Here is a 22,900-nt window from a genome sequence, read left to right on the forward strand (position 1 = left end):
AAACAAAGAAAAAATTGTTCAAGTCCATTTGGAAATCGCATATTTCTCTTTCTTTCTCACTCATTTGGAATTGAAACGATAAATACGTTCATAAATTCCCGTAGTTCCCTAGAAAACCATAGCCGAGTCGAGACCAAAATGGGCCAACTGTATACCCGCTATCAGACCATGCAAAACGGCGCAAAAACCCTACCCGATGGGGCGGCATATACCTATATGGTTTATATAAGGGAGTACCCCCGCTTGGCGTTTATCCGAGAGTAGCCTGCCACGCAGACGTTTTTAGGAGAGCTCGACAAAATACGAGGTCCACTAAAAACGCCTGCGTGGGAGGCTAATCCGAGAGCAGCGTTGAAAGGTAATTTTGCTTCCATTTGCGGCGTTAAAACACTGTACGAGGGCGGTGTTGAATCGAGTAAATATGGTAGTTTTGATCCCACAAAATAAATGTTGGTACTGTTTCCAACAAATACAGGACAGTCTAACCCGTTATTGTAGACACCTTTAGGATAAATTAGCTAAATTAGTATCCTCGGTTTTCTGTTACTGCTCTTCAGTTCCAAATCGCCCTTTCGACAAATTAAAAGATGTCCTTGGAACGTTAGGGTCAAAGGCCACCGGCGCTAGGAAAGGTCTGATTGAGTTGAAGGATAAATGGAATACGCTTTCGTTTGGGGATAGAGTGACCGTGACACAAACTCTGCAATCCGCTGCCTCAAACATTGACAAGTTTGCTAACGCAGGAGATGATCCCATCGGTGCAGTGCAGGGAGCACTCAAGATGGTCGGACAGTTTGCAGCACTTGCTGGTCCCAAAAGCCAAATTTGTGCCGTAGCTTTGAGCTTTGTGTCTGGGTTTCTTAGTCTTTTTGGAGCAGAAGGAAAGAAAAAAAAAATCTATCGGGCAAATCGTACGAGAAGAAATAGACGAGGCATTGGGTCAATTTTACGAGCAGGACCTCAGTAATCAGGCTCGAGGTCTCGTTGAAACATTTGACCTTTCGAAGGCATATGTGGATAGGCTTGCTAGGTCAGGCAATAAGCTTACTGTCGCCCAAGCAGGGTCACTTGAGAGAAATGTACCACTGTATCTTGGCCTTGAGAGAGATAGATCGCATTCTTAAGGGCAACAAAGGAGACGACGCCAAAAAGATACTGAGATACATTGAACTGTATGCAAAGATGGCAGTCCTAAAGGACGTGATTATGCAGGAGGTGGCCACTTTGTTGCCGCACGAGCTTGAACCCAACCGACAAGCCATGTTAGCCGCTCAAGACGTTTTACGTCGCGAGCAAAGGGAACGCTTTAAATTTCTTCGTGCTGGTGGTGTCGGTGAAGTGGCTTTAAATTACTTCGACCCTGATGTGAGTCCAATCACAGATGCCTATTTGACCGCCGTGTTGAAAGTACCAGATTACGATCGTTCCATGGCAGGAATATGGTGTCTATCGCCAAACATAACTGGTGAAAAGATTTTACCAATCACTTGGTTTAGAAACCATGACAGCTTAATGGCGGGCGGTCATCCCTACATCACTCCTTATAATGAAGGCTGCTTTTGGAAACTCATCCCCCATGGTAACCACCTTTATACAGTTGTCAACACCTGCGGAGGTCGTAAGTACGACTACTATGGGCAGTACCTATCGTTTGACATATTATCTGGAGACAGAAGCAGGCTGACAGTCGAGAGGGAAGCTGTTCTTTGGGAAATCTATGGCGATGAGCAAAAGAGGTAAGAGACGGTTGGAATATTTTTTATATAAAGTTTGGAACAGTAACCATCAGGGTGTCTCTTCTTTGTTTTTCAGTTTTTTATCAAGAGGGCCACCAAGATTTTCTAACGTTCTATTGTTTTAATATTGTTTTTTAATAGCTGGCGTCGCCTTGCTGACGTAATGCATTGTTTACATTTTTCCAGTTCTTTAGCATACGAGTTAACCCATGAAAGACGTCGCCATGAAAGAGTTGAAAGTTGAAAGAGCAAGCTAATTTGAGCAGTTTTTGCAGTTTTCAGTTCTTTGCGGCCAATAGTGTAGCCTATTGTTGTTACTTCAGTAGTGGCCGGGGGAACGTGCGCAGTTAAACTAACGACCTTAGAACCGAGATCGAAACATTTATGTTCCGCCCCATGTAAGGAAATCCAAGACAGTCTTGGATTCTGGATTCCACGCCGTGGATTGAGGATTCCAGGAACTTGATTCCAGTCTCGGTTGTCAGTGGAAATTGGATTCTAAATTCCAATACTTAGTAGGATTCCGGATTCCAAATCCCAGGACTTCGGATTCCACAAGCAAAATTTTCTCGGATTTCAGATTTCACAAGCAAAAATTTCACGGATTTCGATCCGGATTCTTTTACACGGGGAATAGCCGGAAGGGCCAGCGGCTTGAGAAGCGGTTAAGGGACAATTGTGTTATGTTATATTATGATTTAGTGGTATGGCGAGCCACGAAAAAAATTGAGAGCCAAGAAAAAATGTGTGACGTTGAATTATGATTGAAGAATTGATTTTGTTGTGTGAAATTGTGATTACGTTCAGAGAGCCAGTGGGGTTGTGAGCCAAAGAATCAATTGTGTTAAGTAGTACATCTGTATTATGATAAAGTTTGGACCCGGAGAGCCGTACAGATAAGTATCTGCTCTTAAGTATTAGGGACTTTAAGATACGGCGACTACGGACTACGGCTACGGATAAATATGCTACTGCGCATGATCAAAACCACGTGACTGTTCATTTTTCCCCCGTAGTCCTGCGGCTACGGTGAGTTGTTGAGCTGTTTCGCGTAGTCGGGACTACGGAGAACATTTTGCTCGTATTTTGCCGTCTCGGTAATTCAAGAATCTCATCTTTTCGTAAAAAAGGTTTTCAATTCACCTGCTTTAAGTGAGAGGGAACCGAAATATGTTAGTTGTGTCTAATTTCTGCTCAGATTTACGCTTTTAATCCACTGTTGTGACTACATTTTTATCTTGCTAAGCTCATGTTCAAATAAGCTTAGCTGGTTATACGCAGAATTCAGATTGACGGCCTAGGAGAAGAGAAATCATGCAGGTAATTTACTTTCTCCTCGCACTTGAAAAGTTTCAATGTTTGTTCGAACTGATTAGTGAGTCTTTGTACTTGTGTAACCTTTATTTATGCGAGTTTTTGTATCGCGCCATTTGCTGAATGAAAATGATGTAAACATGCTCGAGACAATCGAAACTCGGCATTTCAATACTTCAAACTACATCAGATCAGTAGTCGGAGAAGTCCATCTTCTAAATCTAATAAATGAGCTATTACTATTTCTGTCTATATGTTTAATATTTGACATAAGTATTCATGGGCGAAAAAATAAAACCTGTGTAACCAAAACTTTGTTTACCAATTTCACCCGACGTAATTGCTTCCTTCAAGTGTGGAAGAATTTGTTCATTGTTCTAAAGATAAGATCACATGCAAAACTGACTTGCATTTTTGTGAACTGTGATGAAAACAAGAAAATCTTTGCGTGTTGTTTCCCTCTCCACCTCTTCTGTCGTAGTGTACTGTCTGTAGTGCAATCTTAACGTTCTATATTTGCACGACTCAACCCAGTGTTACGAACAAAGGACAACGCTCGTACAGCCGTAGTTCGTAGTCCGTAGTCTCCGTATCTTAAACTCCCTATTGCCTGCGCTACAGACGAAGCTAAACTCTGGTTAACAGCGCCGAAGTGGGCCTTGTTCTTAAGGCCCTCACCTGTGTACCAGGATTTGAATGCGCACCATGTTGGTATCTATTTAAAGCCCTCTAATGGCTTACAATATCTTAAAACAGGATCCGTAGTAAATGGGGCTGTTACTGGAACACCACGTGGTGTAACAGGTACATAGAACCTCAGATAGAGTCCACAGGAGGTTGGTATCCGGAGGCAGTAACCACTTTTGGTCTAACTTCAAAAAACGTCGGCTATATTTGGTGGATCACAAAGGTACGTGTAAAGACAGCCGATCACGACAAAATAAATACCGTAAATTCTTCACTAATAAACGATAGACTGTATTAATCAAACATGACTGTAAAACTTATTGTGGACTGTTCGGAAAATTATGCGTATAGTATAATCGTTTATTGTCATTATCATTATCATTATCATATTATACAGAAAAAGTGGAGCAGCGATTGACTCAAAAGCTTTCTTAGGTATCTTACTCAAGCTAACCTAGCGCCTGGCCTTTTAAGATAAGTTTAATAGTAGAATATTCGGTTGTCATGAAAGATATTATTCGTCGCAGTAGGTGTATCAGGGTTTGTTTATCGTTTGCCTAACTGTCGTCCCTAAGTTCTTGATTGATTTTATCAATGGAAATTGACAACAATAAAACGACTGGACAAAACCGACAATTTGACTAACAATAATGAAATGATATAAACCATGGCAGGGACATGCCTATAAGTCAAAAGTCGGATGGATAACCGTTATTTTTTTCCCCGAAAATGTTACATATAATTTAACTTATTACGAAAGTGAGAAGTTTTCTGATTCCTCTTTCCATCACATTTTTTAATCCGAAAATTTTGGGTTTCCTTATTCTACGAAAAATAGCCCTAAAGAGTGAATGTGAAAAATTAAACTTCAGAAAATTGTAGGGAATTAATTAGGTCAGTTTCGAAAATTGTACATGGATGGAACGGTCATCTAGCAATTTTTAGCCGTCCTCAGTTATAGAAAATTCTAGGCAATATTCACTTCTCCAAACAGATAATTCACAGAAAACAGTAGTTGGATGCCCCTGGAATTATGGGTACGGCGTAACTGACACTGACGACCAAAAAGCAATAACATCGCAAAGATGACTACTTCAAACGTTGCATGACGAACACTTTCTTTCACTTTCTTATTATCAAAGGGATTGTTACCCTGAGCAAGTAATCCACCGTAGACTTTTATAATGAACTGAATGTTTCGTCGAATTTATCATCTAAAAATATCAAAGAGAGCTTGGATATGGTTAATGTGTATAAATACAATTATACTCATTATACACTGATTATATTTATATTCGAAGTACCCTATCAAGAGCTAGAGGGAGTTCCTTGGGGACATGTCAACTCGAAAGAAAGCCTCAGGAACGTCCAGACTGAATATGATGAGCAACCTAAAGACGTTATGGTAGCATGTAGTAAAGAGAATAGAATTAATAAACAAGGCATTTGAAACACTCAGATTATGCAGTATATTTGCTGGTACCGAAGATGTGTGATTTGTAAGCGAATAAAACCCATCCATTTTATAAGCGTGCTTGAACTAAACAGGGTGTCCTTATGCACTGTCGGCGTTTTTAGGACATATGTCAAAAAAAATCGTTTAAACGAAAATTAATAACTGTGCTCTTTGAAACAAGACAAAGATTATTAACTTTATGCAACCATGATAACGCAAGAAATGAAATCGCGAGATCTAAAAAAAGAAATTGTTTTTATTGCTTTTGGTGTTAATGAAAAGTCAAATAATTGATGTCCTTGCCATAAACGAAACCGAGGTTGGATTCTAGCATACGAGATACTGACGTCTATTTGCCTGGATTTGAAATAATACGTTTGGGAGCGGGAAACAATGCAAATGACAGAAATGGTGCTGATGAGCAAATACTATTTTTATACTGGGTCTTATGTTGTACAAGTGGTCGATACATCTATCCCACCGTCCTTTCATATATGTGCGGGTATCTAAATATTCGACTGGCTTTTCTATTTGTGAGTGGATGCATCTTTTACACGAATTTAATTCCGTTTTCATAGAATCAGGCATGGGCGGACTTTAATAAGGTTGTCCGAATGGACCGCCCCTACCCTCATTTTTCTGTGGAATTTTGTATTATTATTATTATTATTATTATTATTATTATTATTATTATTATTATTATTATTATTATTATTATTATTATTATTATTATTGACGAATCGTCAGTAAAATAAGTCGTGTTTATACAGCTGGCGAGTGTCCCAGCTCCCCTTCTGAATTTCAGGGATCCGCGTCTATCGCGCTTTAGATGGCCGACGTTTTTAAGGGGCTCTACTCGAAAGTTTAACTTACTCGCGTTTATCATTTACAACTCTGCGAAAATTGTTAAGCATTATTCTGCGTATAGGAACAGATCGCCTGTTTTCATCAAAGAGATCGAATTTTCTGAAAACTATCTAATAACCAGGTAAACTCATTAAGGCACATGTACTATATCATCGACTATAAACGCATAAAGCACAGACGGATCATGATTATCAATTTCAAGAAAGACCGTACGTATAGCTTTTTAGAGCCCGTGTGAGCCCTTGTCGAAACAATGAACATATGAATATTTAATACTGAAATTATAAATGTATAAAAATCATATACGTGAACTGCGGAGTGAAGAATTATTTGGAGGAAGATCATCGCAGTTATAGACGCAACTTTTTCAGTTGCGAAAAGAAAGCTTGTTAGCTTAATTGGTAGCTAGAGAGCGCTGCACCGGTATCTCAGAGGTCAAGGGTTCGAATCCCGTACAAGCCTGATTTTTTTTTTTTTTTTTTTTTTTTCTTCAGGCTTTCTTTTCGCAACTGCAGAAGTTGCGTATATAACTGCGATGATCTTCCTTCGAATAATATTCAACAGTGCGAGAAACTTTGCTGCTTGCCTATGGTGAGATTTCCAGGAGCGATGTTTGAAACGTTAAGTGCAAAATAAGACTCGAAAGCGATGCTTTGCTACTTGCAGTGTGAGGAGACGGCCTTTGCCTAAAGTTCACTTATTATCATGATTTTTTTTAAAAAGAAGAAATCTAAAGAAGAATACATTTTAGCTAGAGTAATTCATTGTTAATTTGCCGCCTTGACACTTTTAATGATGTTTCGGTACCCTAACTTTGGTTTATTATATCCAGTCATAATCATCTCTCCTATAAAGCTAAAGCTGTCTAGTTCATATAATTCTGATAGCGCTCCTGATTTATTTTAAAATGGTCTTAATCGCGGTGCAGCATAAAGAGAAATTTGATGTTTCCCAACGTGACCTGCAAGTCACCCCCGCCGCCGCCTGCCTTCTTGACGTATGCACAGCAAGTCAAAACGCCTTGAAATTGAAAATCGCAGAAATAAGCCTTGATAAATCACTGATTCTCATAATTAGCAATTATTTAATGCAGCCTTCGTATGATATGAAGAATTATGGGGCCAACGCCCTCCAAGATCTGCATTGTTCGTTACATCATGGGAAAGGCGAATCCAATATATTTCTTAATCATTCATTAAAAATGCTAAATTCATGAATCCTAAGCGCAATTATTAATTTTTAGAAACCACCATGTAATAAATTTTGAAAAACTGTTAGGCTGCCCTCTGTTTTCCAAAAGCTAAACCCTTGTTAATACTCTTCAGTTTTGTCTATTCGTGTCCTCTATTGCATTTTGTGTGTTTGGAACCTTTCAACGATGTTTTTAATGGTTATTTGCTAAATTGGTTGGTTAGCTCCCAATGTCTGAGTGTGGTTACATTTTCCGATCAAACGATACCTATTTGGGTAAGAATTTCAGCGTTCCGTTTCGAAAACCGCCTTTAGTTAGTGATACGAACTCTGGAATTGGCATCCTTAACCCTCGGAAGTACACGCAAACCCCTCCCCGGAGTTTTTGATATGTTGCAGTATTTTGAAACGATTTTACCTTTAGTGGAAAGCCTTTGATCTTCTTAACAAGAAGATGAATGTTCTACAGGTGCTGGCGTTGCTAGAGGCCTGTGACGTCACCAACAATGGTCACCATCTCGGCCACCATCTTGGATTTTACCAAGAATTAGAAATCAGGTTAAAACCGCGAGAAATGTTAACAAGAGCCTATTATTATGGCTCTTGATGAAAAGTAAAACGTAAACGAGCACTCTACATGATTTTAGCCACAAGATTTGCTTTCATTGTTGAAAAAAGTTGAAAAAACATGTACTTTCACCCAAAAATGGTTTGACCACCTGCTACTTATGACGTCATATCTCGTAACCATAGCAACTGACCATCACGGTGCGCGAGGGATGAACGAATAGCTACTGAAAACGTCAGGTGCTGATTTTTTATCCTCTAGGTAAAAACTCAGAAAAACCTTACAAGGGGGCATCCACCCACCCCCCTTGTACGTCCGAGGGTTAAACAAGGCACGTATGGGAGTCCCAAAGGTTTTTTGATTAGAGACCCCCTCCCACCTCTCCCCAGTGGTCAGGTGCAACATACTTAGGAAGAGAGGTGACGGTGAGGGTTTGAATATACTGTCTCAGTACAAAACGAAAAGGTTTGAAAAGCTGACCTTGCAAAGAACTGTATGTAAACTTTGTTTTTTGCAAGCCTGCTAAACAAAATACACGTTGTATATATATACTGTTTGTGGCAATTTAGACTCGGCCTGTTTGGTACGAACAAGGGACTATTCTGTGAGCTAACAATACTTCATAATTTGAGCGTTTTAATATCTTTTATTTCTATTCTCATTAGTACATACTACAATAACTTCTTTGGGTTGCTGATCATTTTCGGTCTAGACGATCCAGGTTTTCTTTTGGGTTGACATGTCTCCACTGAACACACTCTAGTTCGAGAAGGGGTACTAGGAATAAATAATCAGTAAAATTATAATAATGTCACATTATCCAAGCTTTCTTTGACTTACGGGTATAGTAAATTCGTCGAAATTGAAAGTCAGTTCATTCTTTAAACAATGCACTTTATTTGAGTATCAATGTATTTAGCAGGAAAGTACTGACTGGGGACTCTATTTTTACGTCTCCAGCTGGAGACGGGACCGCCATTTAACGTGGTCATCCGAGCCACGCGAAAGTCTATCCGCTTGCAGTGCAAAGGGAGTACCTTCATTTCTCAGTTATTTTAAGACCCTGAATATTAGTCCGGCCCCGGGAATAGAACTCGCGACCTCCCGCTCTGAAGTCAAGCGCTCTACCGACTGAGCTTATCCTGCCCGCGGTTTAAAGTCTACGATTACTTGCTTAGTTAAAATTTGATCGCCCTGATTATTTTAGTCCAGAAATATAGGATTACATATTGTTGACAGTGAATGACGTGCGCGGTAGTCATCTCCAGAGTTAAAGTGAGTTGTTACTCGTCATTGGATGGTATTTAACCCAGGATATTGAACTAGCTGCTCAATTAGCTCGAGATGTTCTTATGACTCGCAGTCATAACGATTGATTCAGGCATTATTGTTAATCAAATTGCCGGTTTTGTCCAATCACGTCACAACCTCGTTGCCACGTTCCTCTCCTCTCCCTCCTTTATATGTAGGGACGGGTAGGAGAGGATCCTGGGAACGAGGTTGATTACGTCATTGTTATGAGTTTTGGTTGAGGTTGTCAATAAGTCGTTTGTAAGGAAACTCTAACTTCAAGCTGACAACAATTAATAGAGCGTTTTCATTCACGTGACCAGCGTCCATGCAAATATATTGTAACAAAAGAAAGTGTTTACATCAGAAAAAAGTTCAACTTCCACAGGATTGGTTTGGAACACCAATATGGCCGCCGTGACGTCAGGTGAAAAAGCTCTATATTCCACCTCGTGTACTTATCCTAACTGCACCGGGCTGAAGCAGGTTTGGTTATTTATTTATTTATTCATTTTGTTAAGACTCAGACCGTGTTTACACGTACCTTAGTGATCCACCAAATATAGCCAACGTTCATTTTAGAAAGACCAAATGTGGTTACGTCGTATCCCTTGTTCTCTCTCCCTGGGAACTCGTACTGAATTAATGGCTGGGTGGAACACCACTTTTCGTTCCAGGGACATTGCCATTTACTGGTGATCCTATTAAAGACATTATATGATTCTTTAGAAAAAAGTCCGACAGTGAAGGGCTTTAAATGGACATATGAGCCCATAACACGGAGCGAGCAACTCCCAGTACTAAGCCTATTTCACGGCGTTTTTACGGACCAGGGGCCCGTTTCTCGAAAGTCCCGGAAACTTTTCGGGCCCGAAATCAAATATTCAAATCGAAATATAAAGGATAAGAGCGAGGGTCCTGGCTAGCAAACTACTTCATTTTGTTTCATTAACTAGTAGTTTTATCATGTAAGATGCAAAACTATTGAAACCTCTATCTTGCATGTAAACCAAAACAGCTTTACGGGTCCGTTAATTATAGGGACTTTCGAGAAACGAGCCCCAGTCCTCGTTTGGACACATTATAAGGCACATTTTCTCACGAAAATAGATTCTCTATCATATCATACAGTATGAGCGAATTCGAAGTATAAGATATCAAAAAGGAAAAGTAAACGTTATTAAAAGGCAAAAAATATTGTTTTTTAGGTCTCAGTAGGTTTCAGCTAACTAGTTTTTGGAATTTAAATTAAAGATATTCAAAATTCGCACACCCAAAACCGTGCGAAAAATTAACTGAACAGCCCGTTAATTAAAACGCCGTGACACGAGCGCATGGAAGTTGCTCGCTGCGGGTTATAGGCCCGTTATAGACACTGATATACAACTGTCACTCAGTTGCGTTATTGTCAACTCTGGTATCTCGTAATGCGCAAATATTGCTTTGTCCCCCTTTAAGTCACTTATTGAGACTAAATGCACAAACAAATTCTTATGCGAATGACGATTTACGTGTATAGTGCAGTTAATTTTTTATCTTAGGTAATTTCGCTTTTGTTAGTGTTTTTGGCCTGATGGTAATGTATGCTATTAATGAAGTTGTAACAAGGGCGGGAAAAACAAAAATTACCTGCGATAAAAAAATGAACTGCAACATATACAAGTAAATCTTCATTTGCATAAGAATTTTTTTTATTCAATATCGTTCGCACATGGCATTCGTCCGTTCCTCTGTTACACATAAGCACTCCAAAATGTTTTTCTTCCTTGATTATGTCAATTACCAAAAAATATGGTTAACGCCGCAGCTGTGTTATCATCCCGGCGTATCTGATCGAACAGAATCGAACCAAAATTCAATCGAACCCAATCGAACACCAATCGTTCGATTGGGTTCGTTAATCGAACATAATCGAACATATATTTTGCTGTAAGTTCGATTATCGAGGAGCCAATCGAACGAAATCGAACACAATCGAACTCAGTCCGATTCGATTTGTTCGAAATCCATTTCTTGATAAGTAAATCACACTGGAGTAATTATGTTCAACCAAAACGCTGCCGCCCAGAGCCGTAGCTAGTGGAGAGGGCAAGGGGGGCAGCTGCCCCCCCTCCCCCCCCCCCCTCCCCCCTTGGACCTGTTGAACCAGGCACATTAACTTTTTGGATGAATTTGTTTTCTTTAGACTCAGTTATTTTCTATTTTGATTATAGTGACTTGCAATTGTTTGCCATTTTCATATTCGAGGTCGATTTTTCATAGACATATCTCATGACAAGTGCTGAAAATAGCGTTTCGGAGCCTCCAAGCTTGAAAAACTTCTGGGGAAAGATACCCCCAGACCCCTCCCCCCCTTCAAGGCTCGGGGGGGGAGGATTTGGGGCTCACCAAGGTGAAATTTAGCCGATCACCCCTAATAACTTTTGACGACTTTCGCATTTTTTTTTTCATTACTTCGCTTTTTATCAGTGTTAATATTTAAACATAAAAATCAAACAAACAATAGTTCGGTAATCAAACGTTTGGTTTTGTCCGATAGGCAAAATTTTATTGTGAGTTCGATTATGTTGGATTACCGAACCGTTAAATTACATACGCCGAGAATCATCAAGTTTTGGATTCACTTAGGAGGTTAGGTAAGCACCCAATTGAGAAGCTTGAGTTGCTGCCGGCTACGTACACGTACTCTCAAGCAATTTTAACACATCTTCGTTCGTGCTTGACAACCTCCCTTTTCTCAATGGGGTTAACCGATAGGCGTAAAACGGCCAAAAATTTAGTCGATAGCCGTAAAAATTGAAAACTTTTAACCGTTAGCCGTAAATAGAGTAAAAAAGAGTTAACCGTAAAAGAAACTGTTCCCTAGATTTGCTACTTTTAAGGGAAGTACTAAACTCACTTATGGTTGCGTTTTTTTTTTCCCTGCTAGTGTGACTCAGTACGCACGTTAGGCGAAGCACCTTTTAGGTTTTGACCAAGACCTAGGCTCCATTTCCGCCACTCTCTCGGGGAACTAATTTTATCCATAGCGAAAGTGTGGCTTCTTGCTGGGGATAGATACTTGCGATTTTCAGGAGGTCGTGCCCTCGAAACTCTAGTAAAACAACACGCAGAGATGTCACTGTTTGTAAAACACTTTGCCGATAAACAGCATTTCCCTGTTTTTCTCTGACGCTACGGTAGACATTGCCATGCATAGTCCCTGTACGGCGTCTTCCCACACAATCTCGGTCATGGCATTTCGGTGGCGAACTCGCTAGGACCACGTGACCCAAAACGCATTAGCCGCGCGGAATAATGAGGTCTACGGACAAGGCAACGGCAGACAGTCGTTCCGTAGAGTTCTTCGCCATCATTAAAAACACTGGACACGGGAATTTTGTTATTGGCCGTTTTCACGCTAGAGCTAGAAATGGATTATCCGTCTGAGACTAGCCTGTGTACAGTCGGGCCCTCCCCACAGACACGCCTTCTCCGATCTTTTCTGAAAGGAGGGGGCGGTTGTACACAGGCTATCTGGAACGGATAATCCCGTCTTCAAACTGTCCGTCGAAATTGACGGATAAAGTCAGGCGGATTGTTCATTCATTTTCAAATTAAGAAGTATTACCTATCTGACGCGAATCATCAAACGGATAACCCGTCTCACACGAATAATCCGTCTCTAGCGTGAAAACGGCCATTTCTGTTATAATGAATGTCGCGCCCCGCCTTTGAGTTGGGCGTTTGCGTGTCCGCTTTTGCTTTTTCACAAAGATTATTTTTAAATTGACTATTTACATTTCTATGTGTAAAATAACATTATAAGTGAAATACTTTATAAAAAGTATGATCTATCAAATGTTAAAATTTTTCAAAATTTTTCATCCCGAGATGATCCGAAGACCTTTATTTTGATTTTAAGATACAAAAAACACAGGTTAATTAATATTTAACTTTTTGAAACAAAAGAAGTTAATTTTTAACTTTTTTGTTAACCGTAACTGAAAAAAATTAACCGATAGCCGTAAAAGAGCCAAAATTTTAGCCGATAACCGTAAAAGCCACCACCCCATTGAGACCCTCTATTGCACCCATAACTCGATGATTGTATGCTGGGGGTTTACCTTTTTTAATGAGGAGGGAATGAATTACACATTTTTTGCTATTTTCGCTTTGAAATTGACGCTTCAGAACCCCAGTCAATTAAATAATAATAATAATAGTAATAACAATAACAATACTTATATAGCGCCGATATCAATATTGCCATTTTTATCAGCGCTAAAAAATAAAAATATTAAAAAAAAATTACTAAGGCTGTATAAAGTATACATACATTAAGTGCATGACCCTACCAACAAGAGTTAAAACAATTATGTCAACACTAAAACTATAAAAATTACCTAAACTACTTAAATCGTAAAAAAACTGCATAACACCTAAAAACGAGATTACAAAAGCACATAAAATCACAAAAAACCTTTCTGAAAATATCTTGAGTGTCTTTTTAAAAGATGCTACTGAGGGGCTACCCATCATCGCGTAGGGCAATGAATTCCATAGTTGAGGAGCAGCAGCAGCAAAAGATCGATCTCCTAACATTGTCAAAGTCTGGAGATAAAAAGGCGCTAAGCCATTGATAGCCTTATACGTTAACAATAATATCTTAAAGTCAATTCGGAATTTAACCGGCAGCCAGTGCAGATTACACAGCAACGGTCTTACATGGCAGTATTTAGATTCCTGGAAAATTAACCTAGCCGCAGCATTTTGGACCCTCTGCTTATTAAGCTGGTAGACTGGCAGGCCATAGGGCAGGCTGTTACAATAATCGTCACGACTTGAGACAAAGTGCGTAAATGAGCGTCTCAGTGGACCGCCTAGAAAGACATTTCCTAGTTCTTCTTATATTATACAAGTAATGAAAAGCATTGGAACAAGTGTTATTTACATGAGAATTTAAATTTAAATTTAAATGTTAAACTGCTGACCTAAGATTAACTTGGTTTAAGCTCTGACTGGAAATGAATCAAAGAAGAGACACAATGATTCAGCGTTGCTGTTCTCATGGCATATAATTTATAAAAGAGTCCAGGGACTTCAATTTTACCTCAGCTTACCTTTTTTGCCTGTCGCCGACGATTTCCCAAAGAACTGCTTTGCTCTTGACTGCCATCCTGCTGCCATAGCCAGGTAATATGTCAAATGACAGGTACCGACCATAAAACTCGTGCTTGGGACCGCCGTAGGTGTTGACAACTGTATAGAGGGAGTTACCATGGGGGATGAGTTTCCAAAAGCAGGCTTGTTCGTTAGATTCAGCCAGAGTGATGTAGGGGTGGCCCTGCGCCATTAACTTGGGATAGACTGCTTTCCATGTGATTGCTACCTTAGGCGCACGACCAATTACTGGCGTTAGACACCACTTTCCTGCCAAGGGGCGATCATAATCTGGTACTTTCAACACAGCGGTCATATAGGCATCTGTAATTGGGTACACGTCGGGATCGAAGTAACTCAAAGCTATCTTATCGACACGACCAGCACGAAGAAATTTAAGGAGCTTCTTCTGCTGACTTTGCTCCCTAAAGATGGCTTGGACAAGCTCTTGTTCAAGCTTGTTTGGCAACAAAAAAGCCAACTCCTGCAAAATTACAGCCTCCAGAACTGCCATTCTTGCATACAGCTCGATGTACCTCAATGTCTTCTTGGCCTCGTCTTCCTTGTTGGCCTTGAGAAGGCTTTCTATCTCACTTGTCAATGCTCCCATCAATGCAACGCCAATATACAGTGGCGCTTTCCTCTCAAAAGACTCTGCTTGGGTGACGGTAAGATTATTTCCCGACTGAGCAATCCTATCCACATATGCCTTAAGAACGTCGAATTGTTTACCAAGTCCACCATGTTCACTAGTCTTAATAAAGAGATTCGGCTCGGGAAATTGAGCCAACGCCTGGTCTATTTCTTCTTGTGCGATTTGTCCGATAGACTTCTTTTTCTTTCCTCCTACTCCAAAAAGGCTCAGTAACCCTGAGACGAAGCGCGGACCTACGGCAACATTTTGTCCGGTGGGACCAGCAAGTGCTTCAAATTGTCCGACCATATTGAGCGCTCCCTGTATTGCACCAATGGGATCATCTCCTGCTTTAGTAAACTTGTCAATGTTTGAGGCAGCGGATTGAAGGGTCTGCGTCATAACCGCTCTGTCTCCGAACGAAAGCGTATTCCATTTTTCCTTTAACTCAGCTAGACCTTTCCAAGCGCCTGTGGCTTTTGGTCCCAATGTCAAAAAGATGTCATTTAATTTGTTGAAAAGGCCACTTGTAACTGAAGGGCAAAAAGAGAAAATAGCTGTAGTGGTCATAATCGTTAGGATAAAGGAACTGTAAAGATGTTGGTTATTTGAGAGATGGGATAAGGAGCAAAGATTAGGAAACGGAAGTCAACGCGAAGAACATGCAACGAAATGAGGCAAAACGGTGGGGAAAAAAGACGAACAGAACGACGGAACAATTGACAAGCGTTTCGATACTACAATCAACTATTGCCTTGCCGACACCCTGAAAATATGAGCAGTAGGTTATTCCTGGCCAAATTGAATCATCATTTGCTGCCGGGGAAAAAATTTACTAACTCAGCTCACGGTCCAGTCAGGGTGGAGAGACTAATTAATTTGTTGGGAGACAGTATCGACATATATATTTCACCGAACGTGTATCCCGTTAGCATTAAGTGGCATTGATTTTGGCAAGTGTGAGGTAAACATTCATTAAAAATATAAAACTGGAATTCTGTATGATATAGAGCCTGACATCAAGCCCTTAAAGCATGTTAAAAAACCATACTCTCCTCGTCCAACTGTATGTCCGTTGGGCTATCCGGCGTGTGTTCTCTCGAACGGTTCATTGAATCATATCCCTTTTCTTTAAAAACAGTTTCCACCTGGAGGGAAGGAAAAGCATTAGTGAATTATGTCAAAGAAAACTTCTTTTGCTCTCTAGAATTGCGTTTTTTTCTTCTTCTACAAGGTGCTTAAATGCTAGATAATTATGTTTACTTATAAATAATTCTGGAAAATTGAGTTGTGAGTGTTTTGAGTCACGGCAGCTCCATTATTTGTAGGCTCCACAAAATGCGACCTATCTGGGTGCTGTTCTAACGCAGAGCTTCTACTTATAGCAAGAATTTAAATACCTTTCTTAAAACTTTCTCTATCCAACCTGGTGTGCCATCGGTTCTAATTTTTGTCGCCAATATAATCCTTGATGCGTTGCTTCCGTTTACCTCATTGTAATTATCACCCTCAGAGTCTGTCATTGCCTCTGGCTTTGTCCCAGGTTTTGCCTGTGAACCGAGCAAGTTATTAAAATTATTATTAAATCATAATACAGCTGCAAGTTACTTGTAGGTGTCAATCGATCTCTAAGGCAATTTGAGTAGCTACCCATGAGAGCAAAATCCGCTTCTTTTTTATGAATATACTAAACGTGTGATGTTCGTTTTCACATGAGTTATAATCCCTGTCAGATATACCAATTTTATTGCCATCGGCGAGTAAATTACGGCACTCGTAGTACTTGTCTAGCTCTCTTGGTGAGCTCTTGTTAACAGCTTTTAGTTACCTAAGCAACTGACGAAAGATCCAACATTCAGTTGGTTCCGAAACCAGTCTTGCAGTAATAGCTAAGCAGAGTGTTTATTTAACCATGACACACTTACAAAAAAACTGGTACCAATTAATAGATCAGTGTCATTTTACCTACACCGCGGAAAGCTTGCAGCTTGGTTCGATACTTGAAACTAAGCATGCTGTCTTCTAACTCAAACAAGCAGTATTCTAAACAGGCTACCGATTGCATAGGACCTTTTAGTGCTAGTTCGATATCCTTCCATGACAACGCAGTCGTAAGAAATTTTAGTCCTAAGAAATGTCATTCTTCGAAGCTTTTAAAAGATTTGCCACCAACTTGAAGAACCTTGAAAGGATTTGCATATGATCACCTCAAGCAAATAATCCTGATTGCGGCGTAACTGAGCCAATAAACTTTATACTGCTGATAATTTCCACTCTTTCTAAGCCGAGAAAGTTGATGTAAATCCTGAGAACGTAGAAGCTGAGGACTCGTAGACTTTGTTTAAAACGACAAAAACGCTTAATAATCTCATTGTTAATTGGTTCTCTAACTAAGCATACATCGCCAAAGGACGCGCTAGTGAAAACACTACACTACCTCTTCAACGCCCTCGTTGTCATCGAAATTTTCCTCTGCGACTGCCAAACGGTTTGCCGTTGTTGTGTTTTCTCCTGGAATATTAATTAAAACGTGTAAGTCAGCAGAAGGGTTAAAATCAACTAAACCTTCACCACCTCACAATGGTTGTAACAACATACCTTGACATTTGATGCGCCAAGCCAGAAGTAACGACAGCAAAATGAATGTAATCCGATTCATTACGTCGGGATCACTTTATTGACAAAATGAGGTTTTTTACTGACAAATAACTGCAACACAAGAATGAAAGTGTTAAAAGCGAATTTCTGGTCCTGGTAGGGCGTGTGTCAAATATTTAGGATTCCGTTTTCTGGCTCAGTTCTGCATTGGATCACTGAGTTGTGAGTGACATATATAGGAGAGGATCTGACTCGTCCCCAGTCGTCTCTCATTATTAGTATTTGGCGTGGAAGACGAGAACGGGCTCTTTAACGAAGGGGATGACGGGAAGGAAGAAGGGAGAAGGGAGAGACGTCGTCTCCCCTCCTCTCGCCTTCCCATCTTCCCCGAGCGCATAACCTAAGCGCTTCCCTAGTAAACAATTAATGAGTAGAGACAACTTTTTTATTCTTAGTGACACAAAAAAATATTTTAAAAAATTTAGCTTTTTTTACTTTAACCAGTGAAACAAAAACGAAAGAATAGAAAGAAATGAATAAAATGATCATTACAACTCAGCATTAATTCCTTACGATGTACTACGAAGAACAAAGCAAAGCAACAAATGATGACAATGTTAGCTCAGAGGTAGGTGGATGTCAATTTGTTAAGGCAAATTTGATAACAATGTCATCCAAAGCCAGTTATGGCCTGTGTTATAATGGGGTCACCGATCAACATTTTACGATCAAATCTGAGCCAAACTGATTAAAATGAGTAATCCTTGGTCACCTTTTCTCATAGAAACTCTGAACAGAAATTCCCTATTGAAGCTCTCAAAGGGAAAACAGAACATAATCTGAAGATTTTGGTAATTTTTCTAAAACAAAAGAGTTAAACTTTAATTTTTTGTTTGTCTGTTTGTTTCAATTAAAAATATCATTTTCTTCCTTGTGATACCCCGAATCTCACAGACACACACTCATAGTTTAGTCATTGCAGTAGTCGAGTAGTCCTTTAGCTCTTAGTTGCGCGATAAGTACTTACACAGTTCCTTAGAGGATTGGTAAATCAGGGGACACCACTCTCACACCCATCTTGTAAACGAGATGGTAATTTGGCTCCTACTAGACCAATACTTATAAAAATCAGCAAATCGAAAATCTGACTTGAATGATCGAAAGACTCTAGATTACTCTCTAGATGTTAATGAACTTGTGGGCGTCCTTGTAGGTAGTTTGTCAGAAATTGTACCTTTTCATGAACAGTCCAACACATAAATTAGGAAACAGACAAAAAAGAGAGAGAGAGAGAGAGAGAGAGACACGAGCTTCACAAAGAAAAAAACGATAGCCACACATGGGCACTTGAAAATGCTGATTTCAAGATCAGAAAAAGAAAAATAGCAAAACTGATCTCTGGTTTGGCTTGTAACCCAAAACCAAAACGCCTATAGTAAGTTCCTTTCTTTAAAGCAACTATGATATATTTATGACACATTTATCCAACGAAATGTCTTATACCAACCTTATTAGCTCTGCTTCAAAACTTCGAGATCTGAGAAATTCATCCTAGTCCAATGACTATACTGATAATTTGGAAATTTTGCCTCATGCTGATTGGCTCTTTACAGTAGAAGTGGCCGATTCTAGGAGTGATGAACCAATTAAATAGGTCAACATGTTAAGTTACCCTTATTATGACATTACCAATGTTCCACCATCAAAGCACAAGTTACCAATTTACAGGCACATGCAAGTAAATATACTAAAAGACTTAAATATGACCTAATCCAAACGATTCTCTATGTTAAGAGAAATTCATACGTCAATTTCTAGGAATTTCTTGAAAAAAAAGGCCTACATATTTACATGGTTTAAAAAATGGCTATTTTTATGTTTGCTCGGTATGCAACTCAAGGAGATAAATAAGAATACCCAAATGTATTTAAAATGAAATTTTCATGTTTTTAGAATCATAATTTTTACAAATTTTTAGGCTAATTCAGATATTCATTTAGTCAGAATAATTTTAAGATAACGTGGAAATTTCAGTCTAAATAAAACCGGGTAATTGTTTGCAATGTATGTAACTCAAGGAGATAGAAATACCCAATCTTATTTATCGTTTAAAGGCAAACTAAGTTTCTTTTTATTTCATTTGTTTGTTGTTGTTCTATTTTTAGTTTTAGTGGGAACAATCGAGTCATGAGAAAAACTGTAATTTTTACATTTTTTTTATCTTGTCTTATTTTTTCTAACAGTGATCGACTCCCGTTGTTAATTACATGTGCCTGTAAAAATGACAACTTTCCCGTTGATGAAGGAATACTGGAAATGTCAGAGGCTACTAGAATGTGAACCTATTCAAATGTTAGTTGCTCCTTACCGCCTCTTCCACTGGAGTATATAACTTATTCCACATTTTGAGAAATAAAAATTAAGAAAACATCTTTAGTAACGATATACTGTTTAATGACTTAATTTTTTCAATCTTGAATATATAAATTTACAATAAAAAGCACGGGAATCAATACAATTCACAATAGTAAAATGCTACTCGAAGACTAGTAGTAAAAGATTTTTTAAAAAAATAACGGTAAATAATCGATTATCAGACGTTAAGGAAAATATCTTCGTTAGTTTTTAGAAAGGATTCGGCCAGAATAATTTTAAGTTAAAATACATGGAAATTTAAACCTAAATAAAACCGGGTATGTTTGTTATGTATGTAACTGAAGGAGGTAGAAACTACGACCCAGTTTTATTTATTGTTTCGACAATAAAGTACGTTTGTTTTTATCGGATTTTGTTGTTGTTGTTGTTGTATGCATGTTAAAGCAAAGTTAAACTTAATTTCAACGGGTTGGCCCATTCAACTCGGGGATTCTGTCTCCATCGGCGAATCTTTGCTTGCATTTTTTGCCTTATTAATATGTTCATCATTATCTAATGAAGCTAAGAAGACAAAACCTCTGAATGTTGAAAGACCACAACAATTCCAGTTATCTCTGAAAATTTGAGCTCGACATACCGAATGGTTTCGGGGAAAGGCTCCTTTAAAGACTTGAAATTTTACAAAGAATGTATGGCTCATGAAATTTTTTGCCACCCAGCAATTTGGCAGTTTTCGATGGCTGATATTTCTTTTAATATTACTTTAAAGAGGTGAAAATTGCATAAATTGCTCAAGTTAATCAGGTCTTCCAACTTTTGAATTTAGTTCATATATATGATCACGGCTTCTATGAGTTAAGTAATACGCTAATGAGAAAAATGTAAGAAATGACGTCAGCCTATAGGGGCGCTGCGTCTTAAAAACTACTTTACATTGTTCAATAATTTGTGTTATTATTTGTATGTGAAATTTCGCGCCAAAATTAAGGAGTAATTCGTCACCTATGATATTAGTGTTATTATATTATTCTTGTATTTTTAATTTTAATCATTAATCGAAAGGATCGTGCCCTCAGCTACACAGAGATCTAATTTAGGTAATTCCTAACTAGGGCAGTCTGCCCATATGCTGATAATGATCCAATTTATAAGAAGAAGGGACTGTCCTAGATTTTAACTGCACGTTAATAATCCTGCATTTTTGGACAATTCCACTTCGGTAATTTGGTTTCGTTTTCGAACTGATCATTGAGGTAGCGGAGCGCAGATTCTATTTTAAGTTAATCCTATAAGCCGCTATGGCGAAGGCAAGTATTTTGTTAAAGTAGGAACCGAGAGTGCTCTTCTACCTCTGGTATTTTAAAAGTCTCCAGCGAAACTGGCGAACTATAAATTTATGGTAAATACCTGAGAGCAGCCACCTCTGGAAATGCAATATAAGAACGGTTTCCTGCTAACTTAAACGGGAAATGGAATTCGGAATTAGATTAGCTAAAAAGAAAGCTACCTAAAAGAAACTTGTTGTATATGTATGCCCTTTTTCTGACGTTACTGAAATAAGCTAGCTTGCTTGCTCATTTAAAAATTAGAAACGCTTCCCTGAGATGAAAAGATATGTATTGGATTTAAAATGTCGCAAAATTGAGTTATTTTTAAAATATATATATTAACCTAATGCTGGGTTTCATCATTGAATTAGATTTCATTTTAATCATTGCCTCCCAGGAATAGCTAAGATACACTGTCTTTCTAATTCTGGATGCAGATGACATTTCCAACCACGAAAAAGCGTTTAAATCCAACCTCACTCTTTCTTTGATATGGCCGGAGTGTTCCCCTCAAAAATACAAGACAATAGCCTTGTTTTGTCTTCTCATTAGACGAGGTAGATAAGCGTAACTGACATTTAATGAATAGTTAAACAAGCAAACTTACCCTCATTTCCTTATTCAGTTATTCTTGTTCCGTTCTCTCTTTTTCTTTTCTTTTCTTACCACTGGTACCTGTAAAGATGTACCTTTTTCACTTCCATACTGATATCTATTTTTTCATTTCATTAATTCCAAAGGGCATTCTGCCCAGCTACTGATAATCATCCTAAAAATTAAAGAAGAAGGGATTGTTCTTGAATTTAACCGCACAATACTAATTCCTAGCTTTAACCACTTGTAGTTTATAGAACAAATTTTCCACTCCTGTAACTTGGTTTTGTTTTCCAAACTGAGGTAACGGATGCAGATCTATTTCAGGCTAATCCGTCCGGATCTCTCCTGATGCTGGCGTAAGATAGTTAGACTTAATCGGCGTTTGATGATACTTGCGGTGAAATTTAGTCTAGTTTTCAACCAAACTAGCGAGCTGTAAATGTTTCCTGAGTACCAGAGTAGCGCCTCTGTGTGAGAATCTGTTATGAAATCTAAGATCGATTCCTTACTAATTGGAACGGAAAATAGAATTATAGGATTATGTTTTTAAGCTGAAAGGAAAGCTGCCTAGGAAACTGGTTGTACAGGTGATGACCTTTCGCGCGCTCGCGAAAGAATTTTCAGGTTTTCCGCAAATAAAGAGATATTTGATTTAAATAAGGTTGATATTTTAAGAGCATTTAAAATTCGAAGCCTCTGGTGCATGAACTCTTTCTCTAATATAGCCTGAATTTTGATTTGAAAATACCCGTGTTTTTTCTACAGTCACAAAAGCCATGTTTTGTCATTAGGCAAAGTAGATAAGTGTCACTGACATTTGAATAGTTCAACTGGTTTACTGGAGCCAGTAAAGATACCTTATTCTTACTAACTTTTTCATGTACCCTTAATTTGAAGAAGATTCTTAAGCAAGTAAACAATTTGAATGCTCGTTTTGGGAAAGAAAATAAAAAACAGACTTCTGTATTTTATAAATCTCATGAGGGCCAGTTTTCTTTAATTTAGCTTTAAGAACTTTTTAGGAACGTCACAGTCAGTAAACTCACCTAATACTAGTGACTAACAGTTTGGTGAAGCAAGACAACCCGGTCCTCATATATATTTATATGCGATTTT

At 38.7% G+C, this 22,900-nt stretch overlaps 3 protein-coding genes across 3 annotated transcripts; 1 reads left to right on the plus strand and 2 right to left on the minus strand.

Annotated features, from left to right (window-relative positions):
- The first annotated feature begins 1,107 nt into the window (after positions 1–1,107).
- Positions 1,108–5,175, plus strand: LOC140948696 (uncharacterized). Its single transcript, XM_073397961.1, has 3 exons — positions 1,108–1,736; positions 3,807–3,960; positions 5,039–5,175. Exons 1-3 carry the CDS (start codon positions 1,183–1,185, stop codon positions 5,054–5,056), a joined length of 726 nt encoding a protein of 241 aa, XP_073254062.1. The 5' UTR covers positions 1,108–1,182; the 3' UTR covers positions 5,057–5,175.
- A 3,282-nt stretch (positions 5,176–8,457) lies between these two features.
- Positions 8,458–15,457, minus strand: LOC140948487 (uncharacterized). Its single transcript, XM_073397730.1, has 3 exons — positions 14,212–15,457; positions 9,654–9,810; positions 8,458–8,596 (listed from the first exon to the last, which is right to left on the minus strand). Exons 1-3 carry the CDS (start codon positions 15,453–15,455, stop codon positions 8,579–8,581), a joined length of 1,419 nt encoding a protein of 472 aa, XP_073253831.1. The 5' UTR covers positions 15,456–15,457; the 3' UTR covers positions 8,458–8,578.
- A 125-nt stretch (positions 15,458–15,582) lies between these two features.
- LOC140947415 (uncharacterized) lies at positions 15,583–17,596 on the minus strand. The gene is made up of 4 exons (XM_073396507.1): positions 17,484–17,596; positions 17,323–17,396; positions 16,286–16,435; positions 15,583–16,033 (listed from the first exon to the last, which is right to left on the minus strand). Exons 1-4 carry the CDS (start codon positions 17,542–17,544, stop codon positions 15,923–15,925), a joined length of 396 nt encoding a protein of 131 aa, XP_073252608.1. The 5' UTR covers positions 17,545–17,596; the 3' UTR covers positions 15,583–15,922.
- Positions 17,597–22,900: the final 5,304 nt, after the last annotated feature.

This window comes from Porites lutea, chromosome 9, assembly GCF_958299795.1.
Source record: "Porites lutea chromosome 9, jaPorLute2.1, whole genome shotgun sequence".
NCBI lineage: Eukaryota > Metazoa > Cnidaria > Anthozoa > Scleractinia > Poritidae > Porites > Porites lutea.